The sequence below is a fragment of the Antedon mediterranea genome, chromosome 2 (assembly GCF_964355755.1).
Source record: "Antedon mediterranea chromosome 2, ecAntMedi1.1, whole genome shotgun sequence".
Lineage (NCBI taxonomy): Eukaryota > Metazoa > Echinodermata > Crinoidea > Comatulida > Antedonidae > Antedon > Antedon mediterranea.
The window spans coordinates 1,056,695-1,077,807 of NC_092671.1; the positions used below are offsets into that span (position 1 = coordinate 1,056,695).

General features: G+C 33.6%; 1 protein-coding gene across 1 annotated transcript in view; it reads right to left on the bottom strand.

Moving 5' to 3' along the window:
- Window positions 1-10,282: 10,282 nt before the first annotated feature.
- The window catches only part of LOC140039997 (glutamyl aminopeptidase-like), a 30,194-nt gene continuing 19,363 nt past the window's right edge, over window positions 10,283-21,113 (bottom strand). Inside the window, exons 13-17 of the mRNA XM_072085605.1 lie at window positions 20,589-20,693; window positions 19,584-19,751; window positions 18,275-18,412; window positions 18,108-18,189; window positions 10,283-15,038 (exon numbers count right to left, since the gene is read on the bottom strand). Of these exons, the coding sequence (XP_071941706.1) occupies window positions 14,892-15,038; window positions 18,108-18,189; window positions 18,275-18,412; window positions 19,584-19,751; window positions 20,589-20,693 (640 nt within the window). The 3' untranslated portion in view covers window positions 10,283-14,891. The remainder of the gene's footprint in view (window positions 15,039-18,107; window positions 18,190-18,274; window positions 18,413-19,583; window positions 19,752-20,588; window positions 20,694-21,113) is intronic.

Sequence of the window (21,113 nt, forward strand, 5' to 3'; positions counted from 1 at the left end):
AACCGAAAATTTACCTCTTTACACACATGATCCATCCTAAACTATTAGGGTTGTCACTGTTTTCGCCACTTTCGTCTTTTGTCATCGAATTCAAAAGCCGCACAGCCACCAAGCGTGAAAACAAATTGGATATAAACACCATATTTTTAAACTTTCACTATCTGAAAAAAAAATTCAAACGACTGGCATATTGCGTGTGTGGGCCATTAACGCTTCTATCTGTACAGAATTATTACTTATTCGTTAATGTTTTTGCCGCCAAATGAAGCTGTCGTCTGCTGATTAAACTCCAGAAACAGTTGTTCCTTTTCTTGCAGCGATAAGCCGGCCACGATGAAAGTCAACGCATCAATAATGCGTTCTTACGCGTGTGTTATATCGCGCGTTCTCAACGCATATTTTTTCACGCTTGGATGGACACAGCACAGATGGTAACACGCTTGCGGTAATTGTAAGCTGTAGATTCTCGTAAAAAGTTACTGGGACTATACCACTACGAAAACAGGTTGACCTTTTTTTGTAATGAACTGACTTGGATGCAGGCGACAGTTTTCTTTCAAGGTCCCTTACAGCTAAAATAAACGTGACAAAATTAACGAAAGAAACAAGTTTTTCGATCTCTGCTTCGTGTAAACCCCTAAATGATGACACAGAAAACATAATAAAGAAGCAAATAGGCCTAAATTGATTATATTTTTGTCGTTGTTTTAGGTCTTATAACTAATCATCTCTCAGAAATTGTATTTAAATCTTTAAAAAAATGCATAATGACAGCCAACAAATAAAATAGGTCGTGCAAATATATTGAATACGTACTTACAGGAATACCATTATCGCAAAAACTCCACCGCAAACGTATTAATGAGTTTTCAGTCGTCAATAGCGCAAACACTAAATTTTTTCGCAACAATATGTATCCAAATCATTAGCCATTTCTATATTCATTACGTATAGTAGGCCTATACAGTAGTAGGGCTGTGACCTGACTGTCCTGATATCTGGCCAGTGCGTCAATGTCCGTGATGTTCCATTAAACTTTGGCTTACGTCACACACATAAAAACATCCCATCACACGACGTCGTCGTTGAGTGTATGCTGCCGCTTGCCAACCTTTCGTAAACGGTTCATGTGAGGTGGTACTAACGGCACATTGTGGCGCAAACGTATAATTTTACCGACTTAGCGTAAATCATTTAAAGTGTGATGTAAATTTTAGATAAAATATGAAGACATTACTTTAGCTTTGAATCAAAGCAAACAGAAGACAGAAATGAAACGATTGACTTTCTCAGTAGGAAATTGAGGATTGTGATAAATGAGTGTAAAAACGGCGCCCTTGAACGGGCTAGTAAGACTGTCTGTGAACATGCACACCAATGTGAACTTTATTGCATAAAAGTGCAGTCATGCTTTTGAATAGTACAACATCGCCTTATATTGACGTCGTTCAAAGCTAGAACGGTGCAACGCAAGTAACTTGACCAATCACGACGCGCGCGAAAGATCATCCGAACTGTCGCTTGTGATTGGTCAACTTATTTGCGTTGCACTTGCATCTTTGCGTCCTAATAATGGAACCAATCATAAGGCCTACTCCATTTAATGCATCCTTTTCCAAATTATTATACCAACAAATACAATTAATGTGTATCATTAAAAAAATCCCCCAAAAACGAAAGGGCGGTTGCAGAAAGAACTTGTTGTCACAAGAACCTAATATCCTACTGTACACCTACAACATTTGGTATTTTTTCGGTACGTTAAAAGTGGACTCGAACCCTAAAATCTTGGCTATTACAATATCAAGACAATTAATAATGTGTCAGGCGTCATCACTGAATAAAAGAACATTCTGGTGAATGGGTGTAACTGTTTAATACTAGTTCAAGTTCGCACTAAATGAATTAGGAGCCATATTTATTATTAAATTAAACTGTTGTATTAACTACTTCCTTTCGAAGATTTTGATCCCCGGATTGAGCGTAGCAAGTGGGAAAACCCACGTGACGTGTTGACGTCATACCTGGGAACGGGGTTCCGCGTCTGCTTGCACTTTTAAAAGGTCATATCAATGTTTGTAAGGGATGACTTTACACATGTATTTATTTAAATGATAAAATATTTCAATTAGGCCCATTTATAATTTATGTCAGTTTGTTTGTTTCTTTCTGTTTTGTCTCTTTAAACCAATGACAAGCGACAGTTTAACAAATCCATCGCTTGTGATTGGTCAAATAATTAGGTTGCGCTTACGTTCTTGCGTAACGGGAACCAAGCAATATATAGTCAATCTGTTTTTTGTGTTGTTGATACGTAACTATAACCTTTTATGTGAAAACGCTTTCAGTACCATAGTACTTATTTTATATGTTATGATATCGTTCTATGCTTAATGATATTTCCTGTTATATATAATATTACTTCGATGTCAATTATTTTACTAATTCAGCTAATTGAATTTCATCGAATCACGGATATAATATTTTATACAAAATCACATTTAACATAAATCTTAAAATTATTCACTTTTATTGCCAGAAAGAGTAACATAACGTAGTGTAGGGAATTCCTGTATGAAAAATTACAAATTAATTGTAAGAATTGTTGAGGAATGTTTAAAATGAATTTTGTTGCCAAAATGTGCGAACTGCAGCATATAAAAACAAAGATTGCTGACAGTGAGTGAATGAAGCAATCTGAATGACTCATGGCGAGCAGCACTCTAAAACTAGTTGTAATTAGCATGATCACAGAGATGTTTTTAACGATTGCCTCCTCGTTGTCCCAGCTTACTACATGCAGCAGTTCTTTGTTTTAACGTGTTCCAAGTAAACATTGCATTTTACTCAATCTTCTGCTCTCAACAAATCGATATCTCAAGATATGAAATTTCGCTTTGATTCGGAATTAGCGAAGGGTTGGTGTAAGTTGACACACGGCCCTCAAGCAGTCTTGATGGCAAACTATAGATGGTTAATCTTTTAATGAATTAAAATATGTCGAGGAATTAATTATTTCACCGTTTCTCATCAACAAACTCTACTTAATTTGCACTTGGGTTGCGTTATTTTAATAATAATATGCATCTATCTATTTTAGCATAATTTATATTAAGATAAAACACCTTCTCATTTACAGTCAGTAAAACATTGTTAGAGAGACATGATCATTGTAACCATAATAATTATAATTGTTTAAACACAAAATGCATGGAATTCATTGATAATATCGATATCAATAAACATGATAGCAGCATGCCTTGTCATACTAATTATTTAAATGTGCGCTCACATTTTGTGAACGCCCACACGTAAATTAATGCGCGAGAATTGTACGTTTCCGATGTTGCGCATTGCGATAACATAACGCACCACGCGCACGCACACACACACACGAATACGTAATTTTACGCATACAATATTTCTTGCATGAAACTACTGTATAATATCATGACGTGTTTTATTTTTGCAATATCGCATGAATTATGCAGATAATTTTATACCATATATTGGGCTTTTATCTGTCTACAGGGATTAGAGGAATTATGGAAAAGCCGTTACGTTCTTGTTTTCCATGGTTCACTGCGCACGAGATTCATCCGACGAGGTAGTGTTGTAGTTGATGATGGATGACGTAATTAAGTCGATAAAGATATGGATTAACGTTAGCACTCGTAGCTTATTTTGTATTTTGTACACACAGTTACTGAAGTCTAACCTTAGCATTTTATGTGTAATAATGCTGAATACGTAAACATATATTTATATTATTAAAATTTACTAAATTCCTCAGAATTCCGATTACAAGTAACAAATAATTTATAGAATTCCAATTTTTTTCCAGATATATAAATTGACATAATCATTTCATTCAAACCACTCTGTAAATACTTTTGTACGGAATTTTGAAATTAAATAAATAGTGGAAATGCCACTTTATAAGCTTCCATTCACATGCATTCAAGCAATGAAATTCCACTTTAAGCTTTCATTCACATTAAAGCAACGAAATCTGTAAATAGTAAATAGTGGAAATGCCACTTTAAGCTTCCATTAAAGCAACGAAATGCCACGTTAAGCTTCCATTCACATTAAACAACGAAATCTGTAAATCGAATTGGTTTCATGTGTCATGATGAACATCAGTGATTTATATTCATCAAAATGGCTGTTGTTCAGCAGTGAATACGTACGTATCGCTGTCATTATTATTATCAGCATTATCTTGTAATCAATGATTATTATCTATTCACTATCAATTTGACTTTAAAACTCGCAAATTAAGGTAGTCGAAATGAGCTCTGGATAAAATACAATTTTAGGCCTACTTGCATTATAAACAGTGTTTTATAATGAAATATTTCAAACTTATACAAAGCTTAGACTTTAGGCCTATATCGAAATTCAAAGAAATATTTGATCAAATCAGAATCATTAAATGCACACCAAAGCTGGTTTGTTTACAAAATTACTCACAAACTGTGTTTATGATGAAATGTCTCAAATTTATACAAAACTGAGTATTTATAAATTATACAAGAAATTCAAAGAAATATTTGATCGAATCGGAATAAATGGACACAAAAGCTGGGTTGTTTACAAAATGGCTCACAAAGATTGGAAGTTAAATAAAAAGATACGAGAACTACTCGAGTATAACAATAGCCAAAGATCAACAAAGATAAACAGGAGAACTTATTCGAGTGTAGTTGTCTCAGAAACAAACATAAAGTAGGCCTACTATTATTGCTGAATAAACATATAAAAGAGTATTATATTACAATTATTCTTGTTTTATATGCAAATCCTCTAATATTTGATTTTGTCGAAGTAACAGATTTTACAGATAGAGTATGTTTACTTTACACAATGTGTCCATTTATTACTTCCCCAAGAGAAAAGAGAGGGAGAGAAATACTTGAAAATATTTGCGTGAAAAAAAAATATCAACAAAAAAGAGGAGAGAAAAGGCAAAAAACTAGATAGAAACAGAAAATGGACAAGAAATACTACTAGTTCCGGAACTGCAGCACAAATACAGCAACATATTATATTGATATTCTAAAGACCTTATACTTGATTTAGAAAAAAACAACAGCATTAATTGAAGAAATTATATTGATCAGCTTGACCAGTACCATGCAATAGGCCTACTCATGATGTTTATCAGCCTGACCAGTACTATGTCAACATGATGTTGACCAAAATGACCAGTACATACTATGTCATAGGAATACTCACGATATTGATTAGAGTCTGACCAATACTATGTTAACAAAATATTGACCAACATGACCAGTAGAATGTCATAGGCCTACTCATGTTTGATTAGCTTGACCAGTACCATGCAATAGGCATACCCATGTTTGATTAGCTTGACCAGTATCATGCCATAAGCCTACTCATGATGTTGATTAGCTTAACCAGTACCATGTCATAGGCCTACTCATGATGTTGATTAGCTTGACCAGTACCATGTCATATGCCTACTCATGTTTGATTAGCTTGACCAGTACCATGTCATAGGCCTACTCATGTTTGATTAGCTTGACCAGTACCATGTCATAGGCCTACTCATGTTTAATTAGCTTGACCGGTATCATGCCATAAGCCTACTCATGATGTTGATTAGCTTGACCAGTATCATGTCATAGGCCTACTCATGATGTTGATTAGCTTGACCAGTGCCATGTCATATGCCTACTCATATTTGATTAGCTTGACCAGTACCATGTCATAGGCCTACTCATGTTTAATTAGCTTGACCAGTATCATGCCATAAGCCTACTCACGTTTGATTATCCTGACCAGTACCATATCATAGGCTTACTCATGAAGTTGACCAGTACCATGTCATAGACCTACTCATGAAGTTGACCAGTACCATGTCATAGACCTACTCATGATGTTGATTAGCCTGACCAGTACCATGTCATACTCGTTACATACTTCGTTCAATTTTTGCCATGTGATGACATCAGCATTTGCAATTTCCCAAGTGATTCGTGATATTTGAGTGTAGCATTAATGCGAGCATATTATCATGCCTAATCACATACTATTCACTCATACACACTATAATTAAGATTATTCAAATTTATAAAAATTATAATATTACTAATACAAACACTAATTATAATAATAGAAAACCAAATAATAGAATAAATATGATAACAAAATAACACAATTATTTACCTAAATAATAACATAATAATTCGTTAAAAACTATAATAAATTAATACTAATGATATGATAATTTCATATACTTATGAATGAAAACATGCTAACTGTAGGCCTAATTATATTATAATTATCATCATCATATACTATCAAATTGATTTCAAGTATAAATTACGTAACAAAATAATAAAATTTTAATATTTAAAGCAATTTAAATTAAAGATACTTCGATTTACCTTTGAGAGGCAGCTAGTATTGTAGAACATTGCAACTGTTAGGAACCAACATCCTCAGATTTTATCCTCATAGCCTTCATCGTGCCTCCGTACAAAAACTGATTCGAATAAACTCACAAATATTAACAGGAAACGTCCATTATTTGTTTAGGGATGTAAAGCATTTAATTCTTAATCTTATGTTTATGAAGAATATCAACTTATATATCAGAAAGGAGTGATTACTTGCCAAAAACAAATTAATTTGCAGTAAAAGGTGTTACAAATCATCAATTCAGGCAAACTTCGAAATTCAACCACACGAACTTGTCACCACGACGAGTTGGTGATCAATTGTAAAAATTACGATGAAAGTGATTATTTATATATTGTACATCGAAACAGAAAATTAAATAATTTGAAAATTATCTTCATCACTTAAGCAGTCTTAATTGAATTTTGTGCGATCGGATTTTTATTATGTGGATCTGCCCGAAACAGGTCTAATTTTTAAGAAATACACATGTATACAACGAAGGTCATTGCAAGAAATTTTCAAAGATAATAAATAAGTGTCCGTGTATTGTATAAGTATGCAAAGACTTGAATAGACATTTTTTTTCACTTAAAATAAACAATAGGCCCCTGGCTGGAAGAACTTTACTTCAAAAGTTGGAGTTATGAAAGGTGAAAAGTTGAAACCATATAAAGTAAATTGTGTTTGAGGGTCTAACCGCGTAGTATATATTATTATCATGTATCCGATGTTTATGTGTATTCCATGTCTAATGTCAGTTTTTCGTCACCAAAAACCAATAATTACTGTCATACAACCAGTTATGATTTGTATACAGAATGGCACGGTAGTTTCATAGGCAAGGCGCCATGATTGATCTAGATAAGAAGCAGCCATTATACTTACACATACCAGGGGCGAACCCCTTTTTCATTTAGACTACTAAAATAATTTTACTACTAAATACATTTTACATTTTGTATTTAATCCCCGGAACGAGGCAAACAATTATTGAGTTTTAAATATTATTCGCATTGACCAATTATAGTTAAATACCATAAATCATTCATTAGAGACGTTGGCATTGATAAATTCGCATATTTAACTGGAATTGTGTTCAGCAACACAAAAACACCGTTCTTTTGTGAAACATTTAAAAATGAATGAACACTGGATTCATCACGAAGCTTCATCCAATTGTCACCTTTCTAGTTATAGACTAGACTAGCCAGATTGGTGGTAGAGGAGATAATAATTAGACAGAATATGGTACCGAGTCGTGTAACCAACTCGCATCCCCGTGAAATACTGGAGTAACCAAATCAGAGCAGGCCTACCAATTCTACGATACAACTTGAAAAGGGTGTAGCGAATTTGTTTCGGGGACGGCAGGCGGAAAAGTAATTTATGCAAAAAGTAATCTGCACATGCGTATAACTTCAGTAAACTCCGTTCCGTTCTTTATCAGGCCTCCTTCCAATAGGCCTCCTTCCAATAGGCCTACCATCCTGAAACGAAAGCTGGCAAGTTACAGTATCTTGTGGTAAACGGGGGTGAATGTTCAGTAGAGAAAGAAGAGAAGACATACTTTTCTATAAAATAGTCGGCTGGATAGAGGAATAGAAAGAAGAAAGTAACCAAGATGTAACCAAATTCTACATGCCTATCGATTTCTTTGCATGGTTCATATTATATAAAGTGCAAGTGTGCTTCGTTAGAGAACCTTCCCTCGTTAAGTTATAAAGGTTAATTGTAAACATTGTCAATTAATCCTCCTTGGTAAGTACAAAGGCATACAGATCAATACAGATTACCAATTGCTATCAAAATAAAGAATTACCAATTTACTTAGTAAATCAGGACCAACGATCCAAGGACAGAACGTTGATTATTTAGATACGTATTGTGGGGACTTTGTCTACCGTTCCATCAGGTAAAGACTCTATCAAGAGACCACATGTGGGCCAAAGATGTACAGTACACAACATACATTAGAAATTAGACAAATTAGCTAAACTAAATAACCAGTGATGATCGTGTTCAAACGCTCTGCTACTGAAAACTTACATTTCTAAATAATGTTTCTCTCAAAATACAATGATTTAAAAGACATTACAAGACATTTGAAGAAACACATCAAAGGCATACTGTATGTATGCAGTACATGATTATAAAATGTTGTACGATGTTGCTGTCACTTTTCATATCATTATCAAGAAGCTAAGTATATTCTCTCTGCATAAATAACACTTGATACTCTGCTACTCATTAGAGTGATGGTATTAAGTTACACTTAAGATTTCTGAGACGACTCATCATCCAGTCAGTGTATTCATCATTACATTATCTTCAAGATGCCACTCATAAATTCATAATAGAACACAACCTCAGACATAAGCTTTAATACCTTTACACTCAGAAACTTAAGTACATGCATATATTCCAAAATATAGTAATTGTAAGTTGGAATGGCGTATCACTTAATAACACCACAGTTTGACACAGGAACTTAAGTGGTACTTGAGCCTCTGTTGATCTAACATTCATGGTTTCCAAATGCAAACTATTCTAAGAACATGCACAAGACGTAAGGTAAAGAAGCACATGCTGGTGATAATGATAATGATTATGATGATGAGGATGATAGTGAACGTATTGTAAAACGAATCAGATAGTGGTGATTTGGATGATAATAATGATTATTGTGATATGATGAATAGATGAATAAAAGCGATGATGGATAGATGACTAAACGAGGACGATTATTATAATAATTATAATGACAATAAAGGTTATATAATATTATTAAATTGAATTATATTTTTTATTCTAGAAAATTCTATACTTAATAATTTTAAATAATTTTTTTTTTTATAATTGGTGATGACGATGATGATAAAATAACAGTAATTACTAACAGAAAACAAAAACTGATTGTTTTTTTCAAAGCACAATTGACTAATATCAAGTACCGTAATAAGCGTGAAATCCACGTCCGTCCTAAAAGTAATTGAAATTTAAAAATTCATGAAAATGCGAAATACGCTGAGAGTTTGTAAGTGAACAACGATTTTGATTAATTATCGGACGGTTCAAGAACACCGAGATATCGACCCGAATGTAAATTAGTCACAAAGTCCGATGGCAGACTTAATATATGATTGAATATAATATCCATGCATTAAACATGATGCGCCGTACAACAAGGGTGTATGTTGCGCGTATAATGTTTGTTAGTTCAATTGTATATTTCACATAGCAGGGTTCATGACGTTGTTGAGTAGATAAATTCATACCTGAACTACTGTATGTGTATATACTGTATGTGTATATACTGTATGTGTATATACTGTATGTGTATATACTGTATGTGTATGTGTATATACTGTATGTGTATATACTGTATGTGTATATACTGTATGTGTATTATACTGTATGTGTATATACTGTATGTGTATTATACTGTATGTGTATATACTGTATGTGTATATACTGTATGTGTATATACTGTATGTGTATATACTGTATGTGTATATACTGTATGTGTATTATACTGTATGTGTATATACTGTATGTGTATATACTGTATGTGTATATACTGTATGTGTATATACTGTATGTGTATATACTGTATGTGTATATACTGTATGTGTATATACTGTATGTGTATATACTGTATGTGTATATACTGTATGTGTATTATACTGTATGTGTATATACTGTATGTGTATATACTGTATGTGTATATACTGTATGTGTATATACTGTATGTGTATATACTGTATGTGTATATACTGTATGTGTATATACTGTATGTGTCGAGTCACAAACACACTGAGTTTGGTCTTCTATTTGTTTGTTTCGTTTATTTATTTTGTCAGCATAATATTAATACAACAACATACAATAAACATAGATATGAAAATGTTGGGATTCAAATACTGTAAGCTATAGCTACTGACAAATTGACTCCAAGTGACAGACATTTCAAATAGGAAAAACCTGAACAAAAGTAAAGTAGAGCTTCAAAAGCTTGCGTCATAAGGCGTTATATGCATAAATTCTGACTATTCAATTTTGTTTTTTTGTTTACAGTTAGTGTCTGTGGAATTTGCTTCAACATGGCAGGTTCAACAATGGTGAAACCAGGAAAGAGTCAAACCATTTTGTACAAAATGCCATTCATATATTTAATGGTAACCATAAAGATTCATATAAAACTAAACTGTTTTATAATCATTGCTGGCAGCAGCAATTCTTTATTTTCTCAATGATAGCTGATTGAATTCATACAAGACATAAGTAATACAGCTATTCACACGACAGAGCTATAATAAGTCATATTATTATATATAGCTATTCATACGTCATTTTATATATAGCTATTCATACTTAAAATTATATGCAATTCATACGTCATATTATATATAGCTATTCATACGTCATATTATATAGCTATTCATACTTTATATTATATAGCTATTCATACGTCATTATATAGCTATGTATACGTGATTTATACTGCGTGATAATGACAATGAAGATGAGCAAATAAAAAACTAATAAAATGAAAACGATCGTTTTTAGGTAAAATGGAATCACAGATGGGCAATCAATTGATGGATTTAGTTGTTGTCGATAGTGTTTTATGAACGTTTGGTGCTGATGAGTTAAATATTTCAAAATATAGCGAATATTAAAGATACAAGTGAATAGACCTATAACAATAGTTATAATAATGAAGGTATAACTTTAATTGCAATTTAAACAAAATGTACGATTACAAAAAATAAAATAATTATTTTAATATTCATTGTGATGTAACCATGAGATGAGAACAAAATATATCAAATAAAAATGGAGAGAACATTGTAAACAGGCACCAAGTATGCAATTATAACAAGCAATTTAACAACATATGCCATTAAGTTATAATTATGGATATCTGCTTTGACCGTATTAAACATTACAGTCATTATATTTGACCTCAAGCAGATTGGCAAACGATGCTGCTGCTAAATGATGCATACATAAAAGTAGCATCAACACGTTTTACATGCATGCTTCCTTTTCTCTCATTTAAGCGTTTTTCCCACTAGAACGCAACGCAGCGACGTATTGACGCAAAGTGCTGTATTGCGTAACGCTTGGTTCCCACTAGCGACGCAACGCAGCGACGTATCGACGCAAAGTGCTGTATTGCGTAATTACAAGTGGGAACCGACAGACACAATTGTGCTGCAAACATCGCAGGCACGAAGGCGGGGGTTTGAATGATTGGAAGAGCATTTTCTTACGTTGCGTTACGTTGCGTATGATGCATATAGGCCAGTACGTTATTCACCAAATCCGTATTCATTATTATGACAATTAGTTATAATATTACAGTTAGGCCTATACTAACTTCAGACTCAAGTTACAATTAAATTTAAATATAAATAGCAGATTTACGATTATGAGACTCTAGGCTATACTGAAAACATTGGAAATGAAACTAAATTGTACAAAATGTATTGTGTTGTCGTGGTTGTATATCCGTGTTCTCAGTGCATTTACAGACAAGCAGACAATGGACAGACACGCAGACAGGTATAAATACAAATAAGTTTAATTTATTTTGTTCAAATACTCTTACAATGTTGTTATATTTTGTTAACGGTGGATGATTTTCATCGTGAATGAAAAATCGTACTCGCTTATAATTATATTAATATATGCAATCATTTAAAACGAAAACGAAAACGTAAATAGCTCTTTTAAATAGTTTGAATTCTTTCGCTAAAATACAGCATCTATAATTCAACAATTCAAGTAAAAACAACACACGGATATATTCCTTTTACAAATCGTATTCATGTTTTCAAATTCAACTTGCCGTATAACACCATGATTCGCTTTATGATAATACACAACATCCCTTGGGGTATATTTCATATAAATTACCTTTTAGCTCTCTAACCAATTTAACAAACATCAAACGCACAGAAAAACGTTATTTTGTGTAAAATATACATTAACCGTTAGCGATGCATTGCGCGTATTCTATGGTTACGTAATGTAAAACGATTGGTCCAAATTGTATACGCAATACTGTGACAAGTATGTGAAATCACAATAGCAATGAGGCAATTAAGTATAAGTATGAACTTAAGGGGATAATGAGTAATAAGTAATCAACTAATGTTAACATTTTATCGAATACCTAACTTACACACTACTGTACGGTGATGATGATGCATTATGGTTTTTACATTGTTCGTTACGGTTAACATATTTGTACTTCTATACGAGCAAATAAATGCGAATAAATAGTAGTACTGTACTATATGTGCCAATATTATTGAACATACGGTTGGCTATACAAACATCAACGTGGCTACATTTGGTCAGGTTAACCAGGGAGATGTAAAATAGGGTTAACAGATCACGCTAGTTTGCAAGAGGCGACACGTTTAATGTTCGGTGCTTTATGTCTCAGACAAGGCTATTTCCTTTGACAATTTAAAAAATTAAAAAAAAAATGCCAAAATATATTAATTTGAATTTTTAAAATGGCATATTTCGTAGGCGAACGACGATATGCGTGTATTTTAAATATTTACACGTCACTAACAGGCAGTTGAACAACGCAAAAGTGTATACGCAACGCAAATTGACCAATCGTAAGCTACGACCATCCGAACGATTACTAGATTGGTCAGATTACGTACTTGCGCGCTTAGTTCGAACTACGTGTAGCGCCGCCACTTGTTAGCACCGTCACATGATTTGTATAAAACGTAAGTGGCCTAATTCTGAATAATTAACAGTTTATTATCCTAAAGTGCTGTCCACAAACATTGATGTACATATTGCTAAACAAAAAGCTCATGGGAAGATTCACAATTACAATTACTACTTTTCTATATTCAAGGATATATCTCGGCTTGTTGCTATTAAAATCATTGAATAAATTACACGCTTCGATTAGCATTACTTATTTCATATTAATGAAACACTCCTGATATTGAGCAGCCTCGTTAAACCTAGTTTTTATATCATATTTGTGTATGCCATCACAATAAAATTAGGGATCATATTCTACTGCAGTTACTGCAGTAACTACAATGTGTTAGTACTTTTTAACCCGCTTTGCAATATTTAGCATCCACTTTTTTGGTTCTATCTCATGAATTCTACTTTTCAACAAATTAATTGCAGTAAAACAATATAATTATTGCAGTAGAGTAATTTTAAAATGGTCCCTCAATTTAATCCATCCAATTTTTATACTTAAGCAGTGTTAAGTTTATGTTTTATTTACAACCTTGATTTAAAAGGAAGCATTGTGCTAAAACTAGAAGAAAATTGCACAAATTGCAAAAAAAATTGAAATATAAAAGTATTAAGGAAAATAGAAGATATTTACAAAATTAATTTAAACATTTCACCAATAACAACAAAAACGACCATAAAACACCCAAAATGAAACAGAAATACTAAGCAAATGCAGGCAAACATTAGAGAAATTATTAATCAGAAAGTTGGACCTTGCAATACTGTATATATATAAAAAAAACGGACTCAACTTGAAAAATGTAGTTTAAGAAAACCAAATCAATCATATTGTAAATAATTTACAATAACCTCTATTTGCTGATTGCCAGAAGCTAAGAACCTTTGGCAAGCATCGCTTTCCCATAGTTTAAAAAACAAGACAGAAAACAAACAAACAGTGTTGATTTTATAAGACTGTAAACAACTAAGAAACATACCCCATTCTCCATGCTCACACCAAAATACACCTTAGTAACTAAATATCACGAAAGACTGAAAATAAAATCTGGATAAAATAAATAACTATAATTATTATAAATTATACTAACATTTATATTGAAACCTAACATTGTAACCAGTTGTTGGTTGTCAAAAATTAATAATACAATAATCTTTGATCCATTTTAACATAAGTTCTCTAATGGTTTATAATTTATGATTTTTACCTAAGTACTACCAAGGCAATCTTACAACATGACACTGAGCTCGCCTTACCAAGATAGGAACTCATAACAGCCCTTTGATCTTATGTCAGGCTGCGACAAATACCAACAGTACTGTACTATGTACATATTCTCTGCGACGTGCAGTGCCTGTTAAGAGGCATGGAACTGACGGTGTCGCAGCCACAGATAGACCCTTTCATCTCCAGAGCTCAGCATCCTGTTGTTAGATTTCCTTGGTAGTGCAGTACATTGAAACCACATGAAATTGTTTTCACAAAAATCGTTGAAAGGGTCTAATTCTATTCAGCAAGGAGATATCTGTCTTTTGAATATTTTAATACTTTTATTTTATATCTTTTGTAAACTAATACCCACTTGAGGTGCAAAGCCGCATAAGTCCTGTTTCTACTACTTGGTCTATTTTCACCAAAATATATAGAATCTAATAATTTGAGTAAGACAACTTCTGTATTTGGATTAATGATCTTTTACAATGGATTAGTTCATTTGAGAAAAGAACCATTCTCGTATTATTCTTTTATTCTTCGTCAACCATTTTACATTTATTTCCATTTTTTCTAAAGCTTTACTGATCTCACGCGTTCCTGAACCAGCATCAGAATGATCGTCAAAGAATTGTTTTGCCTGTGAAATAAGAAAAACAACTGAAATAACACCTGTTTTTGTATGCAAATCCGACATGAACACCTGTACAGTACTTATATTTCAGTTTGTTACAATAAAGCTTTTAAAACAAATCAGCCCATTGAGGGCATCAATCACAATATGGAATGTTCCATTGAAAAAATGTTGCCAACAATCAATAAACAACTCACAATATGGAACACATTTCTGATCACATAAAATAAGTGATGTTCCATTGAAAAAATTTGGGATAAAAAATTGAACTATTCCATTGAAAGGGTGTGGGATAGCTCAGTAAAACACTAAAATATCAGTCAGTGGATGGCAAACAAAGTAAGATCCAACATTCTGCAGTGGGTCATTTAGATATTGAATTGAGAATACAATGGTAGGAGATCTAGTTCCTCTATAACTCTGATTTTGACATCATATAAGATCTGTAAATGAAACATCCTCCAAAAACATGAATCATCCCTGTCTATGCTATCAAACTTTATGTGATGACATCATATCACTACCATATTTGATGGAACATTACACTTTTTTTGTCAAACTAGTTTGGCAGTGTAGACAGACCTTAAAAGAAGACGACTATCTGACATAAGAATGCTGTAAAGCTTTCATATATTGTATTTACAGGCAGTTTTCCTAGCTAAATTTTAAGGTATCAGTTCTAGATGTCTTGAATATAAGTTTACTGTTTATTTTCATAATGTTATACTATGATTTTTTATTTTCATTTATTAAAGTGAACATAAACAGCACTCTATTAGCTTTTATTTAAACACAGAACTCAAAGCAGCCATGTTTGCCAACTAACTACCATGAATGATTCAAGGACCATAAGCAGCCATGTTTGCCAACTAACTACCATGAATGATTCAAGGACCATAAGCAGTCATGTTTGCCAACTAACTACCATGAATGATTCAAGGACCATAAGCAGCCATGTTTGCCAACTAACTACCATGAATGATTCAAGGACCATAAGCAGCCATGTTTGCCAACTAACTACCATGAATGATTCAAGGACTATAAGCAGCCATGTTTGCCAACTAACTACCATGAATGATTCAAGGACCATAAGCAGCCATGTTTGCCAACTAACTACCATGAATGATTCAAGGACCATAAGCAGCCATGTTTGCCAACTAACTACCATGAATGATTCAAGGACCATAAGCAGTCATGTTTGCCAACTAACTACCATGAATGATTCAAGGACCATAAGCAGCCATGTTTGCCAACTAACTACCATGAATGATTCAAGGACCATAAGCAGTCATGTTTGCCAACTAACTACCATGAATGATTCAAGGACCATAAGCAGTCATGTTTGCCAACTACCATGAATGATTCAAGGACCATAAGCAGTCATGTTTGCCAACTACCATGAATGATTCAAGGACCATAAGCAGTCATGTTTGCCAACTAACTACCATGAATGATTCAAGGACCATAAGCAGTCATGTTTGCCAACTAACTACCATGAATGATTCAAGGACCATAAGCAGCCATGTTTGCCAACTAACTACCATGAATGATTCAAGGACCATAAGCAGTCATGTTTGCCAACTAACTACCATGAATGATTCAAGGACCATAAGCAGTCATGTTTGCCAACTAACTACCATGAATGATTCAAGGACCATAAGCAGCCATGTTTGCCAACTAACTACCATGAATGATTCAAGGACCATAAGCAGCCATGTTTGCCAACTAACTACCATGAATGATTCAAGGACCATAAGCAGCCATGTTTGCCAACTAACTACCATGAATGATTCAAGGACCATAAGCAGTCATGTTTGCCAACTAACTACCATGAATGATTCAAGGACCATAAGCAGCCATGTTTGCCAACTAACTACCATGAATGATTCAAGGACCATAAGCAGTCATGTTTGCCAACTAACTACCATGAATGATTCAAGGACCATAAGCAGTCATGTTTGCCAACTACCATGAATGATTCAAGGACCATAAGCAGTCATGTTTGCCAACTACCATGAATGATTCAAGGACCATAAGCAGTCATGTTTGCCAACTAACTACCATGAATGATTCAAGGACCATAAGCAGTCATGTTTGCCAACTAACTACCATGAATGATTCAAGGACCATAAGCAGCCATGTTTGCCAACTAACTACCATGAATGATTCAAGGACCATAAGCAGCCATGTTTGCCAACTAACTACCATGAATGATTCAAGGACTATAAGCAGCCATGTTTGCCAACTAACTACCATGAATGATTCAAGGACCATAAGCAGCCATGTTTGCCAACTAACTACCATGAATGATTCAAGGACCATAAGCAGCCATGTTTGCCAACTAACTACCATGAATGATTCAAGGACCATAAGCAGCCATGTTTGCCAACTAACTACCATGAATGATTCAAGGACCATAAGCAGCCATGTTTGCCAACTAACTACCATGAATGATTCAAGGACCATAAGCAGCCATGTTTGCCAACTAACTACCATGAATGATTCAAGGACCATAAGCAGCCATGTTTGCCAACTAACTACCATGAATGATTCAAGGACCATAAGCAGCCATGTTTGCCAACTAGCTACCATGAATGATTCAAGGACCATAAGCTCTTAATGTGCAACAACTTAAGTGCCGTTAGTTATCATAATGGAGCTAAAGACAAAAGACAACAGGATACATATGTTGTCAGTTAGTTTATAGTAACATTAAGGTCTTTAAGTAGAAACATGTGGAGTTAAACAACAAATTATAACATTTAAAATACAATCATTATCTTTTAAGTAAGTAAATCTTCTAATTGTAGTCCTAAATGTGTTTAAATGAGAACTCAAGGTCCAACTAAATGTGGTGAAAATCGTCATTTTCATTTGCTAAAATTAAGTTGCTATCATGGTGGATTTAATCACAGAATGAAGCCTGAACTCACTCATTCCTTCACTCACCACCATTCCTTATATATTATCCTATATGCTACCAGGATTGTCCTGTGCTGTTTTCTTTATTGTGATCTCCACAACTTTTAAAATCTAGATGTACAGTATTTGGAAAAAAATATCAACTTTACATACCTCTCTATATTCAATGTTACTTGCTATGCTGGATGTACAACTGCTAATGATATTTCCAAAACTAAACGATGTAGAACCAAGCCTGTAGAAAAAAAAACAGAAAGTTAATAATCTACTCAATTAAAAACCACATTTACTATGGCCTCTATTTAGAAGAAAATTCTTACTTTTGTAAGAACGTGTCCCAATTTTCCATAAGGAATAGCCAAGCTGGTCGTGCTCCAATTGGATTAGCAGCAACAGATCCAATAACTTGTCCTATGTCTTGCAAACGTACAGAATCATCAAACACACTGTCCAAATACCTGAAAAACATACATTGTTCACAATATTAAGTACATCTGATCCTAAGAGAACTTGGTATCTTTGTATTCATATTGTTACCAGAAAGCATAGGCAAGTTTCAGTTCTAACCTAAAGTACCAGTAGGAACTATTTGTATACTATAAAACTAATAATATAAATTGTAAAGTGTTGTAATAGAGTATCAAAATGATTTTATTGAGAAAAAATGCAAATGAAAGCTGAGTGGCGAGTATCACAGAGTCAGAAAAGGGGAAGTGGATAGAAATGGATGGTGTATAGAAGGTTATTGAACATCTACACCATGTAGTACTTCCAACATTTCTATTTCAGGTTTGCATGCCGTTCGTTACACCTGCTAACACATATGCAAATTGCCTCTACATATTGATCCATAGAGTTTAGTTGTAAAGATATATATAATTGATATAATAATAATCTCATCTCATCTCATAGCCTATTTCAACCACTGCTGTGTGAAGGCCTCCTCCAGCTGTTTCCATTTAGTTCTGTTTCTTGCCGATCTTTCCCATGTTGCCGTTTCCATGTACGTTGTTATGTCGTCACGCCATCTTCTTTTTTGCCGTCCTCTTCTTCTTCTCCCTGTCCTCGGCTGCCATTCATTCAATCTCTTCGTCCATCTGTTGTCGTCTCTTCTGGCTATGTGTCCTGCCCATCTCCATTTCAATTCTTTGATCTTTACCATGATGTCAATGCGCCTTGAGCACTCTGGAGTGGTATGTGCGCTATAAAAATCTTATTATTATTATTATTATTTGACTTTTGTTCTTTTCCGTATCTCACTATGCTTTACTCTGTCTCGTATTGATAGATTTACCATTTTTCTTTCCATCGCTCTTTGTGTTGTTATCAATTTTTGTTCCATCTCTTTCGTTGTTGCCCATGTCTCTGCCCCATAAACTATAGTTGTTAGAACACATTGATTGTACACCTTGCTTCTTAGTGACATGGGAATGTCTTGGTCGGTCAGGATATGCTTGTGCATCCCGAACCTTCTCCAACCTGCTTTTACACGTATTAATATCTCCTCCTCTGTGGTGTTGACCATTTTCAAGGTCTGCCCCAGGTGTTTGTATTTGTCAACTTTCCCAATCTGGTGATTGTCTATTGTTATGGTCTCTTGAGTCAAGAATAATAATAATAATTATCTACCTATTTATAATTGATATATCTCTGGTACATCCCAATGCTGACATGATAACTGTTTTTTCAGAGACCACTTTCGTTTTCTGATATCTATCCCAGAGAAATTCCCAGTCAGATTCAAAACCGTTCCGGGCCGCTGCACAATACACTGGGTATTTCAGATTGACATCAAACCTGCCAGAAGAGACATTCATTAGATTTGACATCAAATATTGTTTAAAATTATAAAAAATAATGGAATAAAAATGAAAGATATAAATAAATTATTAAAGTGAACATGAATGTGGATTATTATCATTTAAATTGTGGTATTGCAGAATGACCAGAGGGTGCCCATCAATGTAACAGTATTTGATTCTGATTGCTATCAATATCTAGGCCAGATCAAATACAGTTGTGCAATATTGTAGGATTTTTTAGTACATAACAATGAACACTTGTTATTTAAATCTTAACATTTTGCAATATTGTGAGGTTTAAGTAAAATGAATGACTTGGCATAAAATGAAGTTGATCATAGACTTCATTTAATGTCTACTTCCCTCATGTCTAAATGATTTAAACATCTATCTGCCTTGAAAGCATGTCATATAACACTTTGTAATATAAGTATTTTGATGTAGTAATGCTATTATTATGAGATGTATTAATGAATATCCAAGTTATTATAATATAATGTTACATTATTTAATGTAATAACATTGATTAATGTAACATCAGGTAAAACTCACATGCATTAAATTTGGTTTAAAAGCTAAAATGCACAGATAAAAAGATATATTAATCTTTAATCTGTGTAGCACAATACAATTGTTCTGCGTATAATGCAAACAAAATCACATTTTGAGAACAACAAAAGCCAAAACAATCAAAGTCACTTTAGAATTTGTCTAGGTACGGGTTACAAATTTCATGGATAACTTATTTCTCCATGAAACGGAAACCTCCAGCAGAACTGTGACATCATGCTATATTAGAGACTTTATTGGCAGAACATTCAGTTATACTTACGACATATTATTATTTTTCCAGTCATTGAATATATCAATGGCTTCAGCAATAGCGGATTCATGGCCTAGTTCAACAGCTAAAGAGAGGACACTGACACGTAGGAATCTGTGACACATTCAGAAAAAAAGGCAACAATAAGCAAAACAAATGAATTGTATCAGGTTCTTTACAGTCTCTCTTGCAATCATTCATTACTATGCAGTTTTGTTCTTGTTATCTCCAACTAGTTGGTTTGGTTTAACTTGTGTATGTATGTTGGATAAAAAACAAAAAACAAACACAGTTTGAATTTTGACAATGAAAAAACAAACTGGAGTGTACTTCTTCATAGCAAATATTTATCATTACTAATCTAAGAGATTTAAGAGTTGTATATGATATTGTTCGACTGGTTACAAATTTTGTCTCATCAGCAATATTCCATTATACTGTATACTATACTGTACATTTTTTCATTGTTCAGATGTTAAAAGTTGAATTAAAGTTTAGTGTGGCCAAGGAGTAAATGTATCTTACTTAGTAAGA